At 45.3% G+C, this 18,593-nt stretch overlaps 3 protein-coding genes across 4 annotated transcripts in view; 1 reads left to right on the plus strand and 2 right to left on the minus strand.

The window, feature by feature from the left end:
- LOC310752780 (beta-1,3-galactosyltransferase 1-like) overlaps positions 1–6,952 on the minus strand; it is a 48,710-nt gene extending 41,758 nt beyond the window's left edge. The window contains exon 1 of the mRNA XM_083593784.1: positions 6,917–6,952. The gene's annotated coding sequence lies outside the window, so the exon portion shown is untranslated. The remainder of the gene's footprint in view (positions 1–6,916) is intronic.
- LOC310752767 (beta-1,3-galactosyltransferase 1-like) lies at positions 2,275–6,905 on the minus strand. The gene is made up of 2 exons (XM_083593758.1): positions 6,860–6,905; positions 2,275–4,032 (listed from the first exon to the last, which is right to left on the minus strand). Exon 2 carries the CDS (start codon positions 3,942–3,944, stop codon positions 2,793–2,795), a length of 1,152 nt encoding a protein of 383 aa, XP_083449884.1. The 5' UTR covers positions 3,945–4,032; positions 6,860–6,905; the 3' UTR covers positions 2,275–2,792.
- Positions 6,953–10,686: 3,734 nt separating the features above from the next.
- Positions 10,687–17,432, plus strand: LOC310752784 (beta-1,3-galactosyltransferase 2-like). Of its 2 annotated transcripts, XM_083593791.1 has the most exons (4): positions 10,687–11,929; positions 12,167–12,252; positions 12,411–12,525; positions 15,371–17,432. In XM_083593791.1, exon 4 carries the CDS (start codon positions 15,449–15,451, stop codon positions 16,547–16,549), a length of 1,101 nt encoding a protein of 366 aa, XP_083449917.1. In that variant the 5' UTR covers positions 10,687–11,929; positions 12,167–12,252; positions 12,411–12,525; positions 15,371–15,448; the 3' UTR covers positions 16,550–17,432. The 2 variants fall into 2 exon arrangements, with proteins under 2 accessions (XP_083449917.1, XP_083449918.1); XM_083593792.1 differs by lacking the exons at positions 10,687–11,929; positions 12,411–12,525 and having other exon boundaries at positions 12,113–12,252.
- Positions 17,433–18,593: the final 1,161 nt, after the last annotated feature.

Consider the following 18,593-nt stretch of genomic DNA (forward strand, 5'->3'; position numbering starts at 1 on the left):
TTTTTTCTAATATACACAATATCTTCTTGTTGTTGATCTCTTTTGCTTTCGACATGGATATTATTTCTTGTTTCTTCTTTTTTGTGTGTCTTGTCTTACTCTGTGCACTTGTAATTAAAACAAAAACAGTTTTCCTTCAGTCTATGTCACCCAAGCTGAAACCCTAAACCTTTTCTTTCCCTGCCAACTAAGGCACATATATCGAGGAGGAGCCTCACCCCTCCCCATTTCACACAGGCTTAGCGCTATTGATGACTTCCCTGATGAGTTGATCACGGGATTTTACAGCTTACCTCCCAGGAATTTTTGTAAACAAAATCTGCTTTGTAGGTTCTCCATCGGTAGGAGAAAATAACAGAGGCCACCAGAGAAGCAAAGAAGCTAGTAAGCCTGATCTTTATTGAACTGTTGCAACAGGGTGCTCCCCTCACATGCAGGAAAAGAGGAGGACCCAGAATCAAGGTGTGCCCGCCCTTATATAGACATTTTAAATTCCCTGCCCTGGAGCTCAAGACCACCCCTCCATACATCATACATACATCACAGAAGGGGTGTAACCCAAGACCACCACCCACAAACATCATACCTATATCACAGAAAAGGTGGTCTACAACAGAAATTTGAATGCTCTTGTTTTTCCTGTCCGTCAGGTTATCTGAGAATGCCTTATCTGATTGCCTTTCCTGGTAGTCTGGCCATTCCTTTGAGATGGTGATTACCCAATTCCTGAGACAATGGGAAGGTTCCCTCACCCCCCCTCCTTGCAGAGAAAACATTTGGTCAGTTTGGGAGTCAAAATGGTTTCAGGATGTCTTCCTGTGCTGCTCCAGACAAGAGGTCCACATATCTATGTACGTGCTTGGTTGTTACATTTATGAACATTTATTATATATATAAGACCTTAAATTTTTTATTTCAGAATGCTAAAGTGGTGCTTCAGGTTAAGAACAGTTTCAGGTAAGGCATTATCAGGTACCCCGGCAGGCAGGAGAGAAGCAACACTTCCAAATTTCTTTGGAGACCGCCTCCTTCTGTGATGCATATATAATGTTTTGGGGGTGGTCTTGGGCTACAGGGTGGGCAATTTATAGTTTTTAGAGGGACTTGCACACCATGGTTCAGAGTTCTCCTCCTTCCTGCGTGTGGTGAGTGGGGACCCTGTTACAACAGTTTATTTTCTTTAATAAAGACTAGGCTTACTAGCTGCTTTGCTTCTCAATATACTCTGGTTGGCCTGTGTTATTTTCTCCTACCAATAGGGAACCCGCTTAAGGACTCTATACAGGCTCTGGAATACCCCATAAGGGAAAGAGAGCAGGTTTTTTGCCTGTAACACAAGCATCTGTCAGAAGAAAGAAAGTGCACTTTTCTGGAGCCTCAAGGTGCAAGGATTCCCAGCCCAGACTGCAAACCCATTACCATGAGGAAGGAAAGTGATGCTAAACTGTAGTTCATATAGATGTATGTAGGTGCCTCCTGTCCAGCTCTCGTGAGATGTGCTGTTCTGCAGAACGGAGAGAGATTGTGCAGTTAAATGAGGACCTGAAGCTTGAGATACAGAGAGATTTGTGCTTGCCTATGAGACATGCTTTCTCAAGAACAACCAACCCCAGAGTTCCTTGTGCATAATAGACTGCATGGAGGAACCGTTGGTGAAAGGCTGGTGAAACTGATCCCGGGGCACAGTAGAAGACAGGGCTGCCGCTTTACAGGCCCAAAATATATGTTAGAGGTCTACTTCACACCCACGCTGCCATGTCATGCTGTAAATGCAGTTCACACCTGTTTCTGATGAGCTTTCTCAGAATTTTCCTCCCAAAAGGTTCATTTGGGTTCTTATTAACAAAAATCAGCAACGTGTGTTACTGTTTTTTTGGGCAACACCAGAGTCCTTAAGCGGGTTCCCTATTGGTAGGAGAAAATAACACAGGCCAACCAGAGTATATTTGGGCAGAAGCCAAAAGAAGTTTCAGTAAGTGAAAGTTTCAGGAAGAAGTTTCAGTAAGTTGTTGGAGACTGACAATTTCATTATATCCGTGACCTGGAACATATTCCCACCCGGAGTCTATTCTGGGGTGGCCTCAGGGTATACGAGAAACCTGGCAAGTGGCTTTCTTATATATTACAAGCTAGTAAAACACTTCTCAGATTGTATCATCGTAACCACAGCATTATTTTAGACTCTACTTTTCTCCCACTTAGCGGCCCGCAAAGCAACTTACACTAAAGAAACACAAACAATACTAAAAAAAAAAAAAGATACAGATATATAAAGAAATCAGTTTAATAAAATCATAATAAAACAAAAGACATAGTTTATATGAATTAAATAGGGAACAACGGGGTTTTTCTTACACAGGCATTTAAGTCTCCGACCAAAATTATAAGACAAGTGAAAAAGGCATTCAGTCAAAAAAATCAAGTCTGTTCTTGGGATCCCCAGCGTAGCTCCAAGGGCACTGCAAGGCCCATCAAGACCCCCCAGCCCCTACCAATTTTTAATGATGAACTAGGCTCTTTTGGCTTAGGGGGGGGGGTTGGCTGATATGTGCTGCCTGCTTTCTAATGTTTTTTATTTGTTTTGCGGGGTGCAGGTGTTTTAGGGTTGGGGGGGGTTTCTGGGCATTCCCAGTTCTTCCTCCTCCAAAAACTAGGTGCGTCTTATGGTCTGGTGTGTCTTATAGAGTGAAAAATACGGTGTTTTTTCTGAATGCTCTTCCCTGGTTGAGGATTCACCTTTTCAACCTTATCTCATCCTTCAAAGAGAACAGGAAATGGCTGGGTTAACAGCTTTATGGTGATTCATGTATAAATAATGCTGCGTTGTGTGTTGGGAGAAGCTCTTTGAAAACAGAGTGTGCATATATATTTATATATATGAAAAAGCAACAGAAGATGACGAATACGTCTTTTGCACAACTGGCAACAACCCAAAGAGGCAGGTCCTTGCAAGTCTGGTTCTGGTCCTGAAAGCCAGGCCAAATCTGCAGCAGCTCCTCTGGCCCGTAGTGATGCACCACCACCACCTTGGAGAACTTGCACTTCTCATACTTGACTTTGAACACGTTGAAGAGACGCCAGGGGCTGTTTGTCACACTGATGCCCAGCTCATACAGGCAGATTCCCATGAAGGCATCTTCCATGTTAATGACCCTGATGGTCTTTGCTACCTGGTAGATCTTCTTGGCCAGATCCGCAGAGAACACATAACCTGGGCCTGCGCAGTAGGGTGGGTAGGTCTCATTGGGGTACACCGCCCGTGGCACATACCACTTGTAGGCCTTTTCACGCATAGGCTTTGCATTCCTATAGATGTGACCTGTCATGTAGTTCTTCTTGGGCGGCAGGTGAGGCTGCAGCAGCTGGGACACCATGTAGTTCACATTGAGAAAGATGTCACTGTCTGCCTTCACCACGTAGGTGGCATTGGGGCAGAACTTGCTTATCCATTCCATGCCCATCAGAGTCTTCAGGGTAAGGTTGTTGTAGGTATCCAGGAAGTCCTGCCGAATAATGTCTCTGTGGACGGAACTCTCCTCTTCCAAAAGGGCCTGGAGAGGATATCCAAATTTTGGGTGGACGCCTGTCAGAAAAAGACGAAGAATGGAAACCCCAGGCACCGAGCTCTCGTTGCCCCATGTCTGCCGGATGGCCTGCCTTGTGGCAAAATCCTGGGGCTCAGTTATCACCAGCAGGATCAAGAAAGGGCTCCTCTCCCGGCATTTATTTGGCTCGTTGATAAGGAACTTATAATCAGTGGAATAGACAACCTCCAAGGGATGCCGCTTGGCCACTGGTGGTGGTGGGGAAATCAGACCAGAGGGCTTGGTCTCCTTTGTCCTGTCCAGTGCAGATTCCCATTTGTTCTTTGCAACAAGTAGGAAAAGGAAAATAGAGCAGAAGAGGACCATGGTGGTCATGATAATCTTCCTGGCACCTTCCATACTTTTGGTGGGCAGGAGGAGGGCACTTGCAGACTGTATGTGAGCTGGGAGAGATCCTGGCCAGCTCTGTCCTGTTTCCAATGACAACCTGCAAAAGAGAAGCCCAGTGAAAGGGAGGTGAATTCTGTTCTTTCTTTCTTTCTTTCTTTCTTTCTTTCTTTCTTTCTTTCTTTCTTTCTTTCTCTCTCTCTCTCTCTCTCTGTGTGTGTGTGCACGCACACAAGGGGAGCTTTGGGGATCAGGCTGGGCGCACATAGAATCAGTCTGCCAACTGCCAACACACTCAAACCCTGCTCATAACACCTGCCTTCTTGCCCTTGCAATCTGTTTCTGGAAGGAAAATATGCACTCTCAGGGATTGGCATTATTCACTCAACCCATCTATTTACAGATCCATTGGAATCCGAATAAAGTGTTATATGAGTTTGTGGGTCCCAGACTCCTGAACTCCTGGATCCAGTAAGTGTTAAACTATAAGCCAGACCAGCTTCCTGATGAGGTAATCACCTGGGTGATGAGCCATTAAAGGAAAAGAAAGGGAAGGGGCTCTGTCTGAGACAGCAAATGGGTGGGGCCCCTTCCCCAGCCTCCCCCAGCTAGAAAGACAAAGTTAACGTTTTGGGGACTGTGGTGTGAACTAGAGGAAAAGCTGTAGGCTGGAAAGGCACAGAGGCAGAGCATGTTTGATTTCTGCTTGGATCCACAAGCTGTGGCTATGGGAGAAACAATAACTTATTGAGGTGATTATGCTCCGGCCCTCTCCATCATAGGCTCAGGTTGTATATATGTATGTGTCAATTAACCAAATAAAGACCACGCAGTCTCCACTGTGCCTCACTTCCAAAAGGAAACACAAACTCTGGGTAAAGGGCCCAGCTGGGTGTGTGCCAGGGTGTCTGGTAAGCTGAAGAGCTTGCACTGATGGAACAATTGCCATTATGCTATATGGAATTCCTCCAAATTAGGCCATAAAATTTGGACTGCACTGAAAGAACAGCAGCATAAACAAAAATTCATGAGGTGCAGGAGGCAAATTGAGCAATACAGGTAGTCTAAATCTCAACATGTTTAGAGTGCTACATTATTCATCTGAAACAGGAATAGCTTACACGTTGTACATGTGATGCTAAAATGGAATTATTTAATTACTGATAAATTATCTGTCTCCTGAGAAATCTCTATGTGGGAGAAGAAGCTACAGGTAGACCTGGATATGGAACAACTGATGGGTTCCAAATTGGGAAAGGAGTATGACAAGGCTGTATATTGTCTCCCTGCTTATTAAATTTATATGCAGATTTCATCATGCGAAAGGCTGGACTGGATGAATCCCAAACTGGAATTAAGATTGCTGGAAGAAATGTCAACAACCTCCTGTACTTGCCATAATTGGCAGGCTACATAGGCTATATTTGGCCTCAGAATACCATTAATGAAAAACGAAGCAATTACGAGTCCTGCCTCATAATGGGGTGAGAGTTCCATAGTTTGAAGTGAAGAAGTACTTTCTTTTATCTGTCCTAAATCTTCCAACATTCAGCTTCACTGAAAGTCCACAAGTTCAAATGTTATTAGAGAGGCATAAAAGGCTTTGTCAATCTGCTTTCTCTATGCTATGCATAATTTTTATAAACTGCTGGAAGGAGCAGGTCTACAGCTTGAGGGTACTTCTGAATTGGACCCTGTCACTGAGGAGCAATCACAATTGGTAAAACTTGGAATAAAAAGGAAGAAACCTTGCAAGAATTGACATCTTCACTGTGGTTGATGCATCCAAGGCATGAGAGATTTAGATTCCCCCTAGTTGCCAATCAGTTTTTGCTTCATTAGTGTAATTGTCCCCAAACTTCAGGCATCATTTCCTCTGGGTTAGACAATAGAAGCGCAATTTCATGTGGGAACAAAGTGATCGTGTGGACTTTAACCTTGTACATCAACACTCCTAAACTTTACATTGTGTTTTATTGATGCTGTGCGGTGGAAAGAGCAAATAATAGTGGATAAACAATAAAACAATAGCCGGGTGATGTTCCTCCAGCATCACGAGGATCCTCTTCAGTAGGGCTGGTGAGTCTCAGCCTCACCCCCTAGGCCAGGGGGACAGGGCCTTGCAGGGAGCGACCTTCACGCCTCACAGCCGGGCAATGTTATTCTGGCCTCATGAAGGCAGCCCTGTTTAGGAAAGTTTTTAATGACAGATATTTTAATATATTTTTAACCTTCTGTTGGAAGCTGCTCAGAGTGGCTGGGGAAACCCAGCCAGATGGGCGGGGTAGAAATAAATTATTATTATTGCCCTTCTCCAGACTTCAGTCTTGGCTCCAGTACAGATTGAGCTGACTTGCCTTTTCTGCTTCTCCACCAGAAGAAGCAACAGCTTTCTGCTGAATATGGAGAAATGGTCCAGGCACACCTGCGCTTGTTTTGGGTGGTTCCACGTCTTTTTTCTTTCTCGCAATTTTGCCAAAAAGCTCAACAAACAACTTCCCCTCAACAAAAATTCAGCAGCTGCCCCCACCCCAAAAATTCAACAACTGCCGCCCCCCAAAGCCACTTCAGCAACTTTTGTGTCCTGATTTTCACTGTTTGAAATATGGCAACCTTAGACTAGGTCTCCTCCAGAGACAGTATAAAAACACAAGGGGCTGCCATATGAGAGACAGAGTGATCAGCCCCCAGCAGCCCCCAACTCACTCACCTGCATACATCTCCTTGTCACCTTTGGTGACCAAGCAAATGGTTAAATAAATACATGCCTGCTCTGCTTTGCCATCATCAGTTTCAAAGGAAATCTCATTCAGTGCTCCAGGTATTTGTTCTCTCCCTCCTTGAGGGACCTCTTAGTGGTGCCTTTCTACCCCTCTCCCATTCTCTTCTCTGAGGTGCTTTTTGCGGCATCTCAGGTGAGCACTTACCTGCCCGAGGTGCTGTTCACTCAAGGTTGCCACCTGCCTTTGTCAGCTGCAATTTACCTTTCCCTGGGAGGGTGTGGCACAAGGGGAAGAGACAACGCCTACGTCATCTAGCTAACACAGAGGGGAGGGAGCAGGGACTCTGCTTCCAGGAGAGTCTTTTTTCTAGGACCATTGAAGCACCTGGAAGGACTCATCACCTGCATGCCAATCCCATGCTGAATCTCACACACACACACCAGAAAAGAAGAACATGCTCCTCAGTAGTTTCGATAAACTACTTATAGGTCTTAATTACTTGCGAGCGTTTTGCTGAGATTCTTTGCTGCCCTTGCCCTTCTCCAGACTTCATTCTTGGCTCCAGTACAGATTGAGCTGACTTGCCTGTTCTGCTTCTCCACCAGAAGAAGCAACAGCTTTCTGCTGAATATGGAGAAATGGTCCAGGCACACCTGCGCTTTCTTTCGGGCGGTTCCACGTCTTTTTTCTTTCTTGCAATTTTGCCAAAAAGCTCAGCAAACAACTTCCCCTCAACAAAAACTCAACAACTTTTCCCTCCCCCCAAAATTCAACAACTGTCCCCCCGCCCCCAAAGCCACTTCAGCAACTTTTGTGTCCTGATTTTCACTGTTTGAAATATGGCAACCTTAGACTAGGTCTCCTCCAGAGACAGTATAAAAACACAAGGGGCTGCCATATGAGAGACAGAGTGCTCAGCCCCCAGCAGCCCCCAACTCACTCACCTGCATACATCTCCTTGTCACCTTTGGTGACCAAGCAAATGGTTTAATAAATACAAGCCAGCTCTATGAAACACCTTTGCCATCATCAATTTCAAGGAAATCTCATTCAGTGCTCCAGGTATTTGTTCTCTCCCTCCTTGAGGGACCTCCTAGTGGTGCCTTTCTACCCCTCTCCCATTCTCTTCTCTCAGGTGAGCACTTACCTGCCCGAGGTGCTGTTCACTCAAGGTCACCAGCTGCCTTTGACAGAATACTCCAGCTGCATGTCAGCTGCAATTTACCTTTCCTCGGGGAGGGTGTGGCACAAGAGGAAGGGACAACGCCTACGTCATCCAGCTAAAACAGAGGGGAGGGAGCAGGGACTCTGCTTCCAGGAGAGTCTTTTTTCCAGGACCATTGAAGCACCTGGAAGGACTCACCACCTGCATGCCAATCCCATGCTGAATCACACACACACACACACATACACACCAGAAAAGAAGAACATGCCCCTCAGAACCCAAAGCCAAGCACAAGAACAAGATGAAAGGGATACATTTATTTTATATAAATGTATTTTATATAAATGATTATTTTATACAAATTATATACATGTGCCAATGGGTGTTATCATAATGCATACCCTCCATCATTTCTCCAAATAGGGAGAAGGTCGGCAGTTCGAATCCCCACGATGGGGTGAGCTCCTGTTGCTTGGTCCCAGCTCCTGCCAACCTAGCAGTTCGAAAGCACGTCAAAGCGCAAGTAGATAAATAGGTACCGCTCCGGAGGGAAGGTAAACGGCGTTTCCATGCTCTGCTCTGGTTTGCCAGAAGCAGCTTCGTTATGCTGGCCACATGACCTGGAAGCTGTACGCCGGCTCCCTCGGCCAATAAACCCGACCCCAGAGTCGGCCATGACTGGACCTAATGGTCAGGGGTCCCTTTACCTTTAAACATTAAAAAACCTCCCACTTCCAGGTCTCTGCAACATGGCAGGCAGACCACAAATCTGATAGCTATGTCAGATTCGGCTTTGTGGAGTGAAGGAGAAGAGTGCGAGGGTGATACGCCTACCCCCAAAACCCCAAGAGGAGCATTGGGGTGTCCCGGGATCCTGCGGCTCACTGATGGCGCTGCAGCAAAAGGAACGGAGTGGGGGGTGGGGGGAGCCAAAGGTTCCTGAAGCTACCAGCATGAGTTTGACCAAACTGCGGGAGGCAGTGGAAGACAGGAGTGCCTGGCGTGCTCTGGTCCACGGGGTCACGAAGAGTCGGACACGACTAAACAACAAATTACTTCATAAGAGGTTTGTTGTGAACCAAATCCCTCCCCCCTCATTTAGGGCTTATTCTGGCTTGAAATGCATTGTGGCTCATCCGTCACACACCCCAGGCCTATTTTGCACACCTTTCTCAATTATTTTTTGAATCCGTACTTGTCTGCAAAACACTGCAGCATTCTTAGAGACCTTTGGAGGGTATTCCGCTAAGTGCTCTGGCACCTCAGAGGTCACTTGGTAAAAATGGGTTGGATGAGGATTCAGCTGGAACCAATCCTGCCTTGAAGCACACTAAAAATCAATTAACCACCACTTTCCGGAACAAAGAGCTGAAGGTTTTTTGTGGGGTATAAATAGTAAAATTATGTTGGAGGGTATGGTTTCTGCCAGTTTTCAACCTCTAGTCACCCCCACAAGAGTTAGGGTACACTTTCTCTGTGGCTTGGCTGAAACAATAGACACTAATGTGATATGAAGTAAGATGTGATTAATTTAAACATATAATTCTTCCAGACCAGAACACATTGGTTTACCAATGTGAGGTTTATTATGCAGACACCACATCCAAGACAATAAAAATATAAAACATTTGTTCTTGCTTCCTGAATATATAATAGTAGATAAACAATAAAACAATAGCCTGGCGATGTTCCTCCGGCCTCATGAGGAGCCTCTTCAGTGGGGCTGGGTGATTCTGGGCCCTGCCCCCTAGGCCCAGTGTAGTATCCAAACAAACCCGTCATGCAGAAGAGAACGTCAACAATATTTAGGCAACACGATGACCACATGCATACTTCATAGACAATCTTTATAGAACTCCTTCAAACAATAACAACTTTAAAATGGAATCTCAGTCTCAAAGTCTCTGAAAATCTTTAAATGAAGCGAGGTACCAAACTTTGTATTATGAAAGATAAGCTGTGAAGCTTTGTGTATTCAGCAAATATAATGTCCAACACTGAACAGAGATTCCAGATATTGACTGCTGTTTCGTAGATCTTTGTCAGTGCGGTGGGAGAATATAGAATTGTTTCATAAGCTGAAAATAAAATTTTACAGACTATGACCTGCATGACATATCACTTTACAAAAATTATAAAATGTAATACAAACAGTAATGAAAAAGAGTACATACCCCATCTTATTTCGAATGAATATACGTGAGTGAAAATATCAAACGCTGTGGAGCAGTGCTCATGTAATAATGTAGTCACTGTGACTAACAATATTTTTTGAGAAACATCTAAAGCCAACTCCAGGTGATGCTAATAACAATGAGTTTGAGTTTAAAGGTACAGTGCAAAGTAACAATACAAATACAAGGAGATTGAGATTAAAGAACCAGTACAAAGAAAATACAAATAATCAAATGAAACAATTAAGAAACAACTCAAGAGTTAAGAGTTAAGAGACATTATATTATGTGTGCGTCTTATGGAGCGAATGCAGGCTGTGCAGCTATCCCAGAAGCTGTGCTGGTCCCATGGGCTAACCAAGTGGCGAGGTCCGAGTCCAGTCCGAGGTCGAAGGTGCAGTATGGAGGCGGTCCGTCAAAGCTGATGCTGGGTCCAAGGCAGGGAGTCAGGTGAGGTCAGGAGCTCCGGCAGAGAGGCAGGACAGGGTGCAGTCAGGAACAGGCTACTAACAACGTTGCTCCCGCAACTTGGGACTGGGGCCAGCTGGCTTTTATCTGTCCCAATGCACAGGGTGGCCCCGATCCACAGGTGACTCGCCTCTCCTGGCCTGGAGGTGAGCACTCCTCCTGCGGGAACTTCGCCTCTCTGTCCTGAGCCTCAGCAGCTCAGGAGAGGCTGGAGGGTTACCGGACCCAGAGGCAACCTCAGCTTCCCCTGACGGGGCTGAGAGTGGAGCACCTGCAGGCAATGGGTCCTCCATCACCTCAGGAGCCAGAGCAGACTCAGCTGGTACCTGCACCTGAGGATCCAGCACAGGTGAGGACCCTTCAGGCTCAAGCCCCAGCCCCAGCTCAGCTGGTTCTGGAGGCGGGGAATCCTGTGCAGGCTGGGATTCCTCAGGTTCAGCATCCGAATCCCAGGCCACCACAGAAGCCAGAACAGCAAGGACGTTGTAGGACTTTGATTTTAGAACAGTGCTTGTTTTATTTGGCCATACTCGGCCATGTTTGTTGGTGCAGAGGGGGCAAAGGCTAAAAAATATAGGCATCCAAGGCAAACTGAAGTGAGTTGATGGAGGGAATTTTCCTAAAGGGGGAAAGAGGTGAGAAGAGCAGTCCAGCTTCTGACGCCATAGCAACACCTAGTGGCAAAATCAGGCATTTTGAGTACCTTGACACTTTTGCCTTTTCTTTTACTGGAAAAAGGGAAGGGGTAATGCTGACTAGAGCTGGTGCAAATGCAAGCTAAGAGATTTAGTTAAAGTTAAACAAAAAAAAAAGCTGCTTTTTGGCAGTATGCCCTTCAAAATGGCTCAAAATATAATAAATATAGTTTCGATTTTAAAAAATACATTGCACACAGCTCAACAGCAATATTCCATTGTGTTTACAGCAATATTCCATCGTGTGAGAAGCTTCGTGCAACATCTTCAGCAGCAAATAATGATGCTAAACAGGGAATCCAGAAAATGTTTCCATCTTCCTCTGCTTAGGTTGCTGAGTTGCAGCACTTCAAACAAAAGTGCAGTGACAGATATGCTCATGGATGTCCACATGGGTATTTCAAGGAGAAGCTATGCCACAGCCATCTTTGGGACGTTGCAGGAACAGTTGAGGCAGGCACCTTCTCTGGGATAGAGACAACAGAAGGCATTTTCCTGGCAAACCTGGCTGATGGTTCCTATCAGGTCTAGAAAAGGAACATGCGTTGCGCTGTGGTCTAAACCACTGAGCCTCTTGGGCTTGCCAGTCAGAAGGTTGGCAGTTTGAATGCACATGAAGGGGTGAGCTCCTGTTGCTCTGTTCTACTGAAGAGGCTCCTCCTGAGGCCAGAGGAACATTGCCCAGTTGTGAGGCATGAAGGCTGCTCCCCACAAGGCCCTTTCCACCTGGCCTAGGGGATGAGGCCCACACTCACCCAGCCCTACTGAAGAGGTGAATTATTATTAATTAATTAATTAATTATTATTATATCTACCCTGCCTATCTGGTTGGGTTTCCCCAGCCACTCTGAGTGGCTTCCAACAGAAGGTTAAACATCAGTCATGAAAAACTTCCCTAAACAGGGCTGCCTTCATGATGCCGGAGGAATATCGCCCGGCCTTAAGTATGAAGGCCCTGTCCACCTGGCCTAGGGGGTGAGGCCCAGACTCACCCAGCCCCACTGAAGAGGCTCCTCATGAGGCCGGAGCAACATTGCCCAGCTGTGAGGCGTGAGGGCCTCTCCCTGCAAGGCCCTCACCAGCCCTACTGAAGAGGTGAATTATTATTATTATTATTATTATTATTATTATTATTATTATTAATAATTTAAACCCCGCCCACCTGGCTGGGTTTCCCCAGCCACTCTAAGCGGCTTCCAACAGAAGGTTAGAAATACATTAAAACATCTGTCATTAAAAACTTCCCTAAAGAGGGCTGCCTTCATGATGCCAGAGGAAAATCACCTGACTGTGAGGCATGAAGGCCGCTCCCTGCAAGGCCCTTTCCACCTGGTCTAGGGTGTGAGGCCCACCAGCCATACTGAAGAGGTGAATTAGTATTATTATTATATGGACACAGTGATCCATGCGACGGTCACCTCCAGGCTTGACTACTGTAATTCGCTCTACGCGGGGCTGCCCTTGAAGCTGTCCCAGAAACTCCAGCGGGTGCAGAATGCTGCAGCGAGGCTCCTCACGGGGCCTCTGCCATGGGAGCATATTCACCCAGTGCTTTTCCAGCTGCACTGGCTCCCAGTAGAGTACAGGGTCAGATTTAAGGTCTGCTTTTGACCTTAAAAGCCCTTCACGGCCTAGGACCCTCGTACCTACGGGACCGCCTCTCCCGGTATGCCCCACGGAGAGCCTCAACACCCTAGTGGTCCCAGGGCCCTGCAAGGCCCTGTCCCCCTGGCCTAGGGGGTGAGGCCCAGACTCACCAGCCCTACAAAAAAGGCTCCTCATGAGGCCGGAGGAACATCGTCCGGCTGTTGTTTTATTGATTTATTGATTTAATATGCTGTAAACATAGCAACACCCTAGTGGTCCCGGGCCCTAAGGAAGTTAGATTAGCTTTATCCAGAGCCAGGGCCTTTTCAACACTGGCTCCGGCCTGGTGGAACGCTCTGCCTCATGAGACCAGGGCCCTGCAGGGTCTGATTTCTTTCCGCAGGGCCTGTAAGACAGAGTTGTTCCACCTTTGGCTCAGAATCAGTTTGATTCCCTCCCCCTCTTTCTTTTTCCTTTCTCCTCCCATGAAGAGATTGCTCCCTAATTGTTTTAATGTTGTATCTTAATCTTTTAAATTGTATTTTAATCAACTTGTTTTTATTATTGGTTGTTAGCCGCCCTGAGCCTGGTCTTGGCTGGGGAGGGCGGGGTATAAATAAATTGTTCTTCTTCCTCTTCTTCTTCTTCTTCTTCTTCTTCTTCTTCTTATTATTATTATTATTATTATTATTATTTATATCTACCCCGCCCATCTGGTTGGGTTTTTCCAGCCACTCTGAGTGGGTTCCAACAGAAGGTTAAAAATACATTGAAACATCGTCAAAACAAAAAAAAATTTTCCTTCCAGTAGCACCTTAAAGACCAACTAAGTTAGTTCTTGGTATGAGCTTTCGTGTGCATGCACACTTCTTCAGATACATGCACACGAAAGCTCATACCAAGAACTAACTTAGTTGGTCTTTAAGGTGCTACTGGAAGGAAAAAAATTTTTTGTTTTGACTATGGCAGACCAACACGGCTACCTATCTGTAATTGAAACATCGGTCATTAAAAACTTCCCTAAACAGGGCTGCATCATGAGGCCGGAGGAACATCGCCCGGCTGTGAGGCATGAAGGCCACTCCCTGCAAGGCCCTGTCCCCCTGGCCTAGGGGGTGAGGCCCAGACTCACCAGCCCTACAAAAGAGGCTCCTCATGAGGCCGGAGGAACATCGTCCGGCTGTTGTTTTATTGATTTATTGATTTAATATGCTGTAAACCACTTTGAGATTTTTATTAAAAATATAAAGCGGTATAGAAATTAAATAAATAAATAAATAAGGGTATCCACTATTATTTGCTCTTTCCGTTGAACCCTTAACAGCACCAAAAAAACACAATGTAAAGTATTGGAGTGTTGATATACAAGGTTAAAGTCCAGATGATCACTTTGTTCTCACATGAAATTGTGCTTTTATTGTCTAACCCAGAGGAAATGATGCCTGAAGTTTGGGGAGAATTAGACTACTGAAGCAAAATCTGATTTGCAACTTTGCTAGCTTCAACGTTTCCCTTTGATAACTAAAGCATTTGGGAACATGTAAGGCAGTGAGAGATTTTACTTTCTTGGGCTCCATGATCACTGCAGATATGTAATCATCTGAAAGAATTAATTAGGCCTAGGATTAAATTGGAATTAAATATATAAATAAGAAAATGTATGAAAAGTTAGGAAATATGATTATGACTGTGATATAGTTTATGAAATAATGATATTGGAAACTGCTATATATAATTACTAAGAAATTCAGATGGAATAGATTTGAATAAGTCAAATAATATGTTTATGAAGATGGATCTTAATTGATTAATTAAGTTTTAGTCAAGTGATGATTTGTTGTATTGTATGTTTTATATACTTTTTTCCTTGTCTTTTTTTTTCTTTTTTCGGTTTCACTCATTTTTTCTTTTTTGTTATGTTCATATATGGAAAATTATTGTGAAAAAAAGAAAAGAAGTTATTGTTTCTCCCGTAGCCATGTAGCCTTATGAGGCTTCCTCACCTTCCTTCAGCCACAGCTGCGGATCCAAGCAGAAATCAAACATCATGTTCTGCCTCTGTGCCTTTCCAGCCTGCAGCTTTTCCTCTAGTTCACACCACAGTCCCCAAAACGTTAACTTTGTCTTTCTAGCTGGGGGAGGCGCCCCACCCATTTGCTGTCTCGGACAGAGCCCCTTCCCTTTCTTTTCCTTTAATGGCTCATCACCCAGGTGATTACCTCATCAGGAAGCTGGTCTGGCTTATAGTTTAACATTTACTGGATCCAGGAATTCAGGAGTCTGACACCCACAAACTCATCTAACACTTTATTCGGATTCCAATGGATCTGTAAATAGATGGGTTGAGTGAATAATGCCAATCCCCGAGAGTGCATATTTTCCTTCCAGAAACAGATTGCAAGGGCAAGAAGGCAGGTGTTATGAGCAGGGTTTGAGTGTGTCTGCAGTTGGCAGACTGATTCTATGTGCGCCCAGCCTGATCCCCAAAGCTCCCCTTGTGTGCGTGCACACAGACACACACACACACACACACAGAGAGAGAGAGAGAGAGAGAGAGAGAGAGAGAGAGAGAGAGAAAGAGAGAGAACAGAATTCATCTCCCTTTCACTGGGCTTCTCTTTTGCAGGTTGCCTTTGGAAACAGGATAGAGGTGGCCAGGATCTCTCCCCCACCCACATAGTCTGCAGGTGAAGGTGCCAGGAAGATGCTCATGACCAAGCTGCAGAATTTGCCCACTGTGGTCCTCTTCTGCTGTATTTTACTTTTCCTAATTGTTGCGAAGAACAAATGGGAGTCTCTTGTGATTATTTCCTCGCCGCCCGACATCAAGCTCAAAGGCAGCCCAAATTTCGCAGGCGATCGTAAAAGTGCCATGGTATTTGAATGGGAATCTGCACTGGAGAGGACAAAGGAGACCAAGCCCTCTGGTCTGATTTCCCCACCACCACCAGTGGCCAAGCGGCATCCCTTGGAGGTTGTCTATTCCACTGATTATAATTTCCTTCTCAATGAGCCAAAGAAATGCTGGGAGAGGAGCCCTTTCTTGATCCTGCTGGTGATAACTGAGCCCCAGGATTTTGCCACGAGGCAGGCCATCCGGCAGACATGGGGCAACGAGAGTTTGGTGTCTGGGGTTTCCATTCTTCGTCTCTTTCTGATGGGTGTCCACCCAAAATTTGGATACTTGCTCCAGGACCTTTTGGAAGAGGAGAGTTCCATCCACAAAGATATTATTCAGCAGGACTTCCTGGATACCTACAACAACCTTACCCTGAAGACTCTGATGGGCATGGAGTGGATAAGCAAGTTCTGCCCCAATGCCACCTACGTGGTGAAGGCAGACAGTGACATCTTTCTCAATGTGAACTACATGGTGTCCCAGCTGCTGCAGCCTCACCTGCCACCCAAGAAGAACTACATGACAGGGTACATCTACAGGAATTCAAAGCCAGTGCGTGAAAAGGCCTGCAAGTGGTATGTGCCACGGGAGGTGTACCCCAATGAGACCTACCCGCCCTACTGCGCAGGCCCAGGGTATGTGCTCTCTGGGGATCTGGCCAAGAAGATCTACCAGGTAGCAAAGACCATCAGGGTCATTAACATGGAGGATGCCTTCATGGGAATCTGCCTGTATGAGCTGGGCATCAGCATGACAAACAGCTCCTTGGATCTCTTCAACGTGCACAAAGTCAAGTATGAGAAGTGCAAGTTCTCCAAGGTGGTGGTGGTGCATCACTACGGGCCAGAGGAGCTGCTGCAGATTTGGCCCGGCTTTCAGGACCAGAACCAGACTTGCAAGAGTTAAAAGGGAGGGAAGTGAACAGACACACAGCCTCTTGTGGAGAAGTTGGCACAGAGTACTGGCAACATGCGGGCATGTTCCTGTACAATGGACAAATCCATGCCAACAAATTGCAATGAGGAAAGGGAAGGATGGCTCAGAGAAGAAGGAAGATTCTGTGCTTGTCAAAATCGGTATTTATGCCCTCAGAAGCGAGCTGGTCCCACATAACGTGCTAATTGTGCCGTGTGGTTCATTGCCATTCATACAGCTCTCCTCCCTGTAGAATCTATGCAGCTGCCCATAGCAACTTGTTTTGTCTGCTCTGAACTGACCACTGTGCTACTAATGTGCCAAATTGACAACCTCAGGGTTTTGAGATCATCACAGCTACCACCTCACCTACTGGAAGAGAGCAACCCTCAGGCCATGCAGGTGTGGCATTACGTAGCCATGCGTAGGATTGGCACTACATAGGATAGCCATACGTCCAGGAATTCCTCTTTTGGCGGTCCTAAATGCCCATCTGGGGGAATTTTACATTTTAAAGCAATTGTTCGGGATTTTGGGTTTTTTAATATATATACATTTTTTGTGTGCAAGCAGTTCTGTATGTTTACCTCTTGAAATATGGAAACCAAAAAAGGCTCAACAATTTTTGTGTCTGCAAACCCTACACTAGGGCAATGCAGAATTCACCTATTCCAACATCTTGAAATGCAGCCTGGTCATCTTTAGAGTAATTTAAAGCAGATCAGTAGAAGTTTCCTTCACAGTAGGAAGCCATACTCCACATAGGACCTGCCTCTTTGGGTTGTTGCCAGTTGTGCAAAAGACTATTTGTCATCTTCTGTTGCTTTTTCATATATATAAATGTATATATATGCACACACACATACACTGTCTGTTTTCAAAGAGCTTCTCCCAAGACACAACGCAGCATTATTTATACATGAATCACCATAAAGACGTTAACCCAGCCATTCCCTGTTTCTTTGAAGGATGAGATAAGGTTGAAAAGGAGGGAAAAGGTGAATCCTCAACCAGGGAAGAGCATCTAGAAAAAGTACCGTATTTTTCGCTCTATAAGACGCAGCAGATCATAAGACGCACACATATTTCCCCTTACTTTTTAGGAGGGAAAAAGTGCATCTTATAGAGCGAAAAATGCGGTATTTTCTAGTGCAGTACAGTGGTGCCTCGGGTTAAGTACTTAATTCATTCCGGAGGTCCATTCTTAACCTGAAACTGTTCTTAATCTGAAGCACCACTTTAGCTAATGGGGCCTCCTGCTGCTGCTGCGCCGCCAGAGCACGATTTCTGTTCTCATCCTGAAGCAAAGTTCTTAACCCGAGGTACTATTTCTGGGTTAGCGGAGTCTTTAACTTGAAGCGTATGTACCTGAAGCGTCTGTAACCCGAGGTACCAATGTACATTTCTTATTGCTTTCATTTTATGGATTCATGGTCTTGTTAGATAGCAAAATTCATGGTAAATTGCTGTTTTAGGGGTTGTTTTTAAAAGTCTGGAATGGATCAATCCATTTTGCATTACTTTCTATGGGAAAGCTTGCCTTGGTGTTGGAACACTTTGGTTTTTGAACAGACTTCCGGAACGGATTAAGTTTGAGAACCAAGGTACCACTGTAATTGGGAAGCTTGAACTATTCATAAACAAAAGCAGAAGCTTTCAGTAGCCTCCCCTCACTCTCAGGAGGAAGAAGAGGCAAAAGGCACATGCAAGTCCAAGCTTTGTGCTCATAACTTAAACTGAGGATCCAATCCATGCCAGTGCATACCAGGTCAATCACTGGCCAATACGGTAATGCTAACTGCAATGCCAGATTTAGGGCAGCATGAGCAGTATCCCTGCACTGAGCTGAGGCAGTGCAAAATCCCCACCACCACCACCACCACTATCAAACAAACCTATATTTATAGGTTTTATTTATTTATCTTGACAGTGTTGCTATCTCTCAATACAGTATTGAATGGAGATGGTATTGTCGCACACAGATTTAGACTCCTCTGCAACAAATATATTGGAACAGTCCAATGTCTGTTCTGTC

The sequence above is a fragment of the Podarcis filfolensis genome (genome assembly GCF_964270895.1).
Source record: "Podarcis filfolensis genome assembly, chromosome: 17".
In the NCBI taxonomy this organism is placed as follows: domain Eukaryota; kingdom Metazoa; phylum Chordata; class Lepidosauria; order Squamata; family Lacertidae; genus Podarcis; species Podarcis filfolensis.

Bases quoted from the DNA above. Each gene is read 5' to 3' on its own strand.
- LOC310752767 (XM_083593758.1), bottom strand. From the start codon at position 3,944: ATGGAAGGTGCCAGGAAGATTATCATGACCACCATGGTCCTCTTCTGC.
- LOC310752784 (XM_083593791.1), top strand. From the start codon at position 15,449: ATGCTCATGACCAAGCTGCAGAATTTGCCCACTGTGGTCCTCTTCTGC.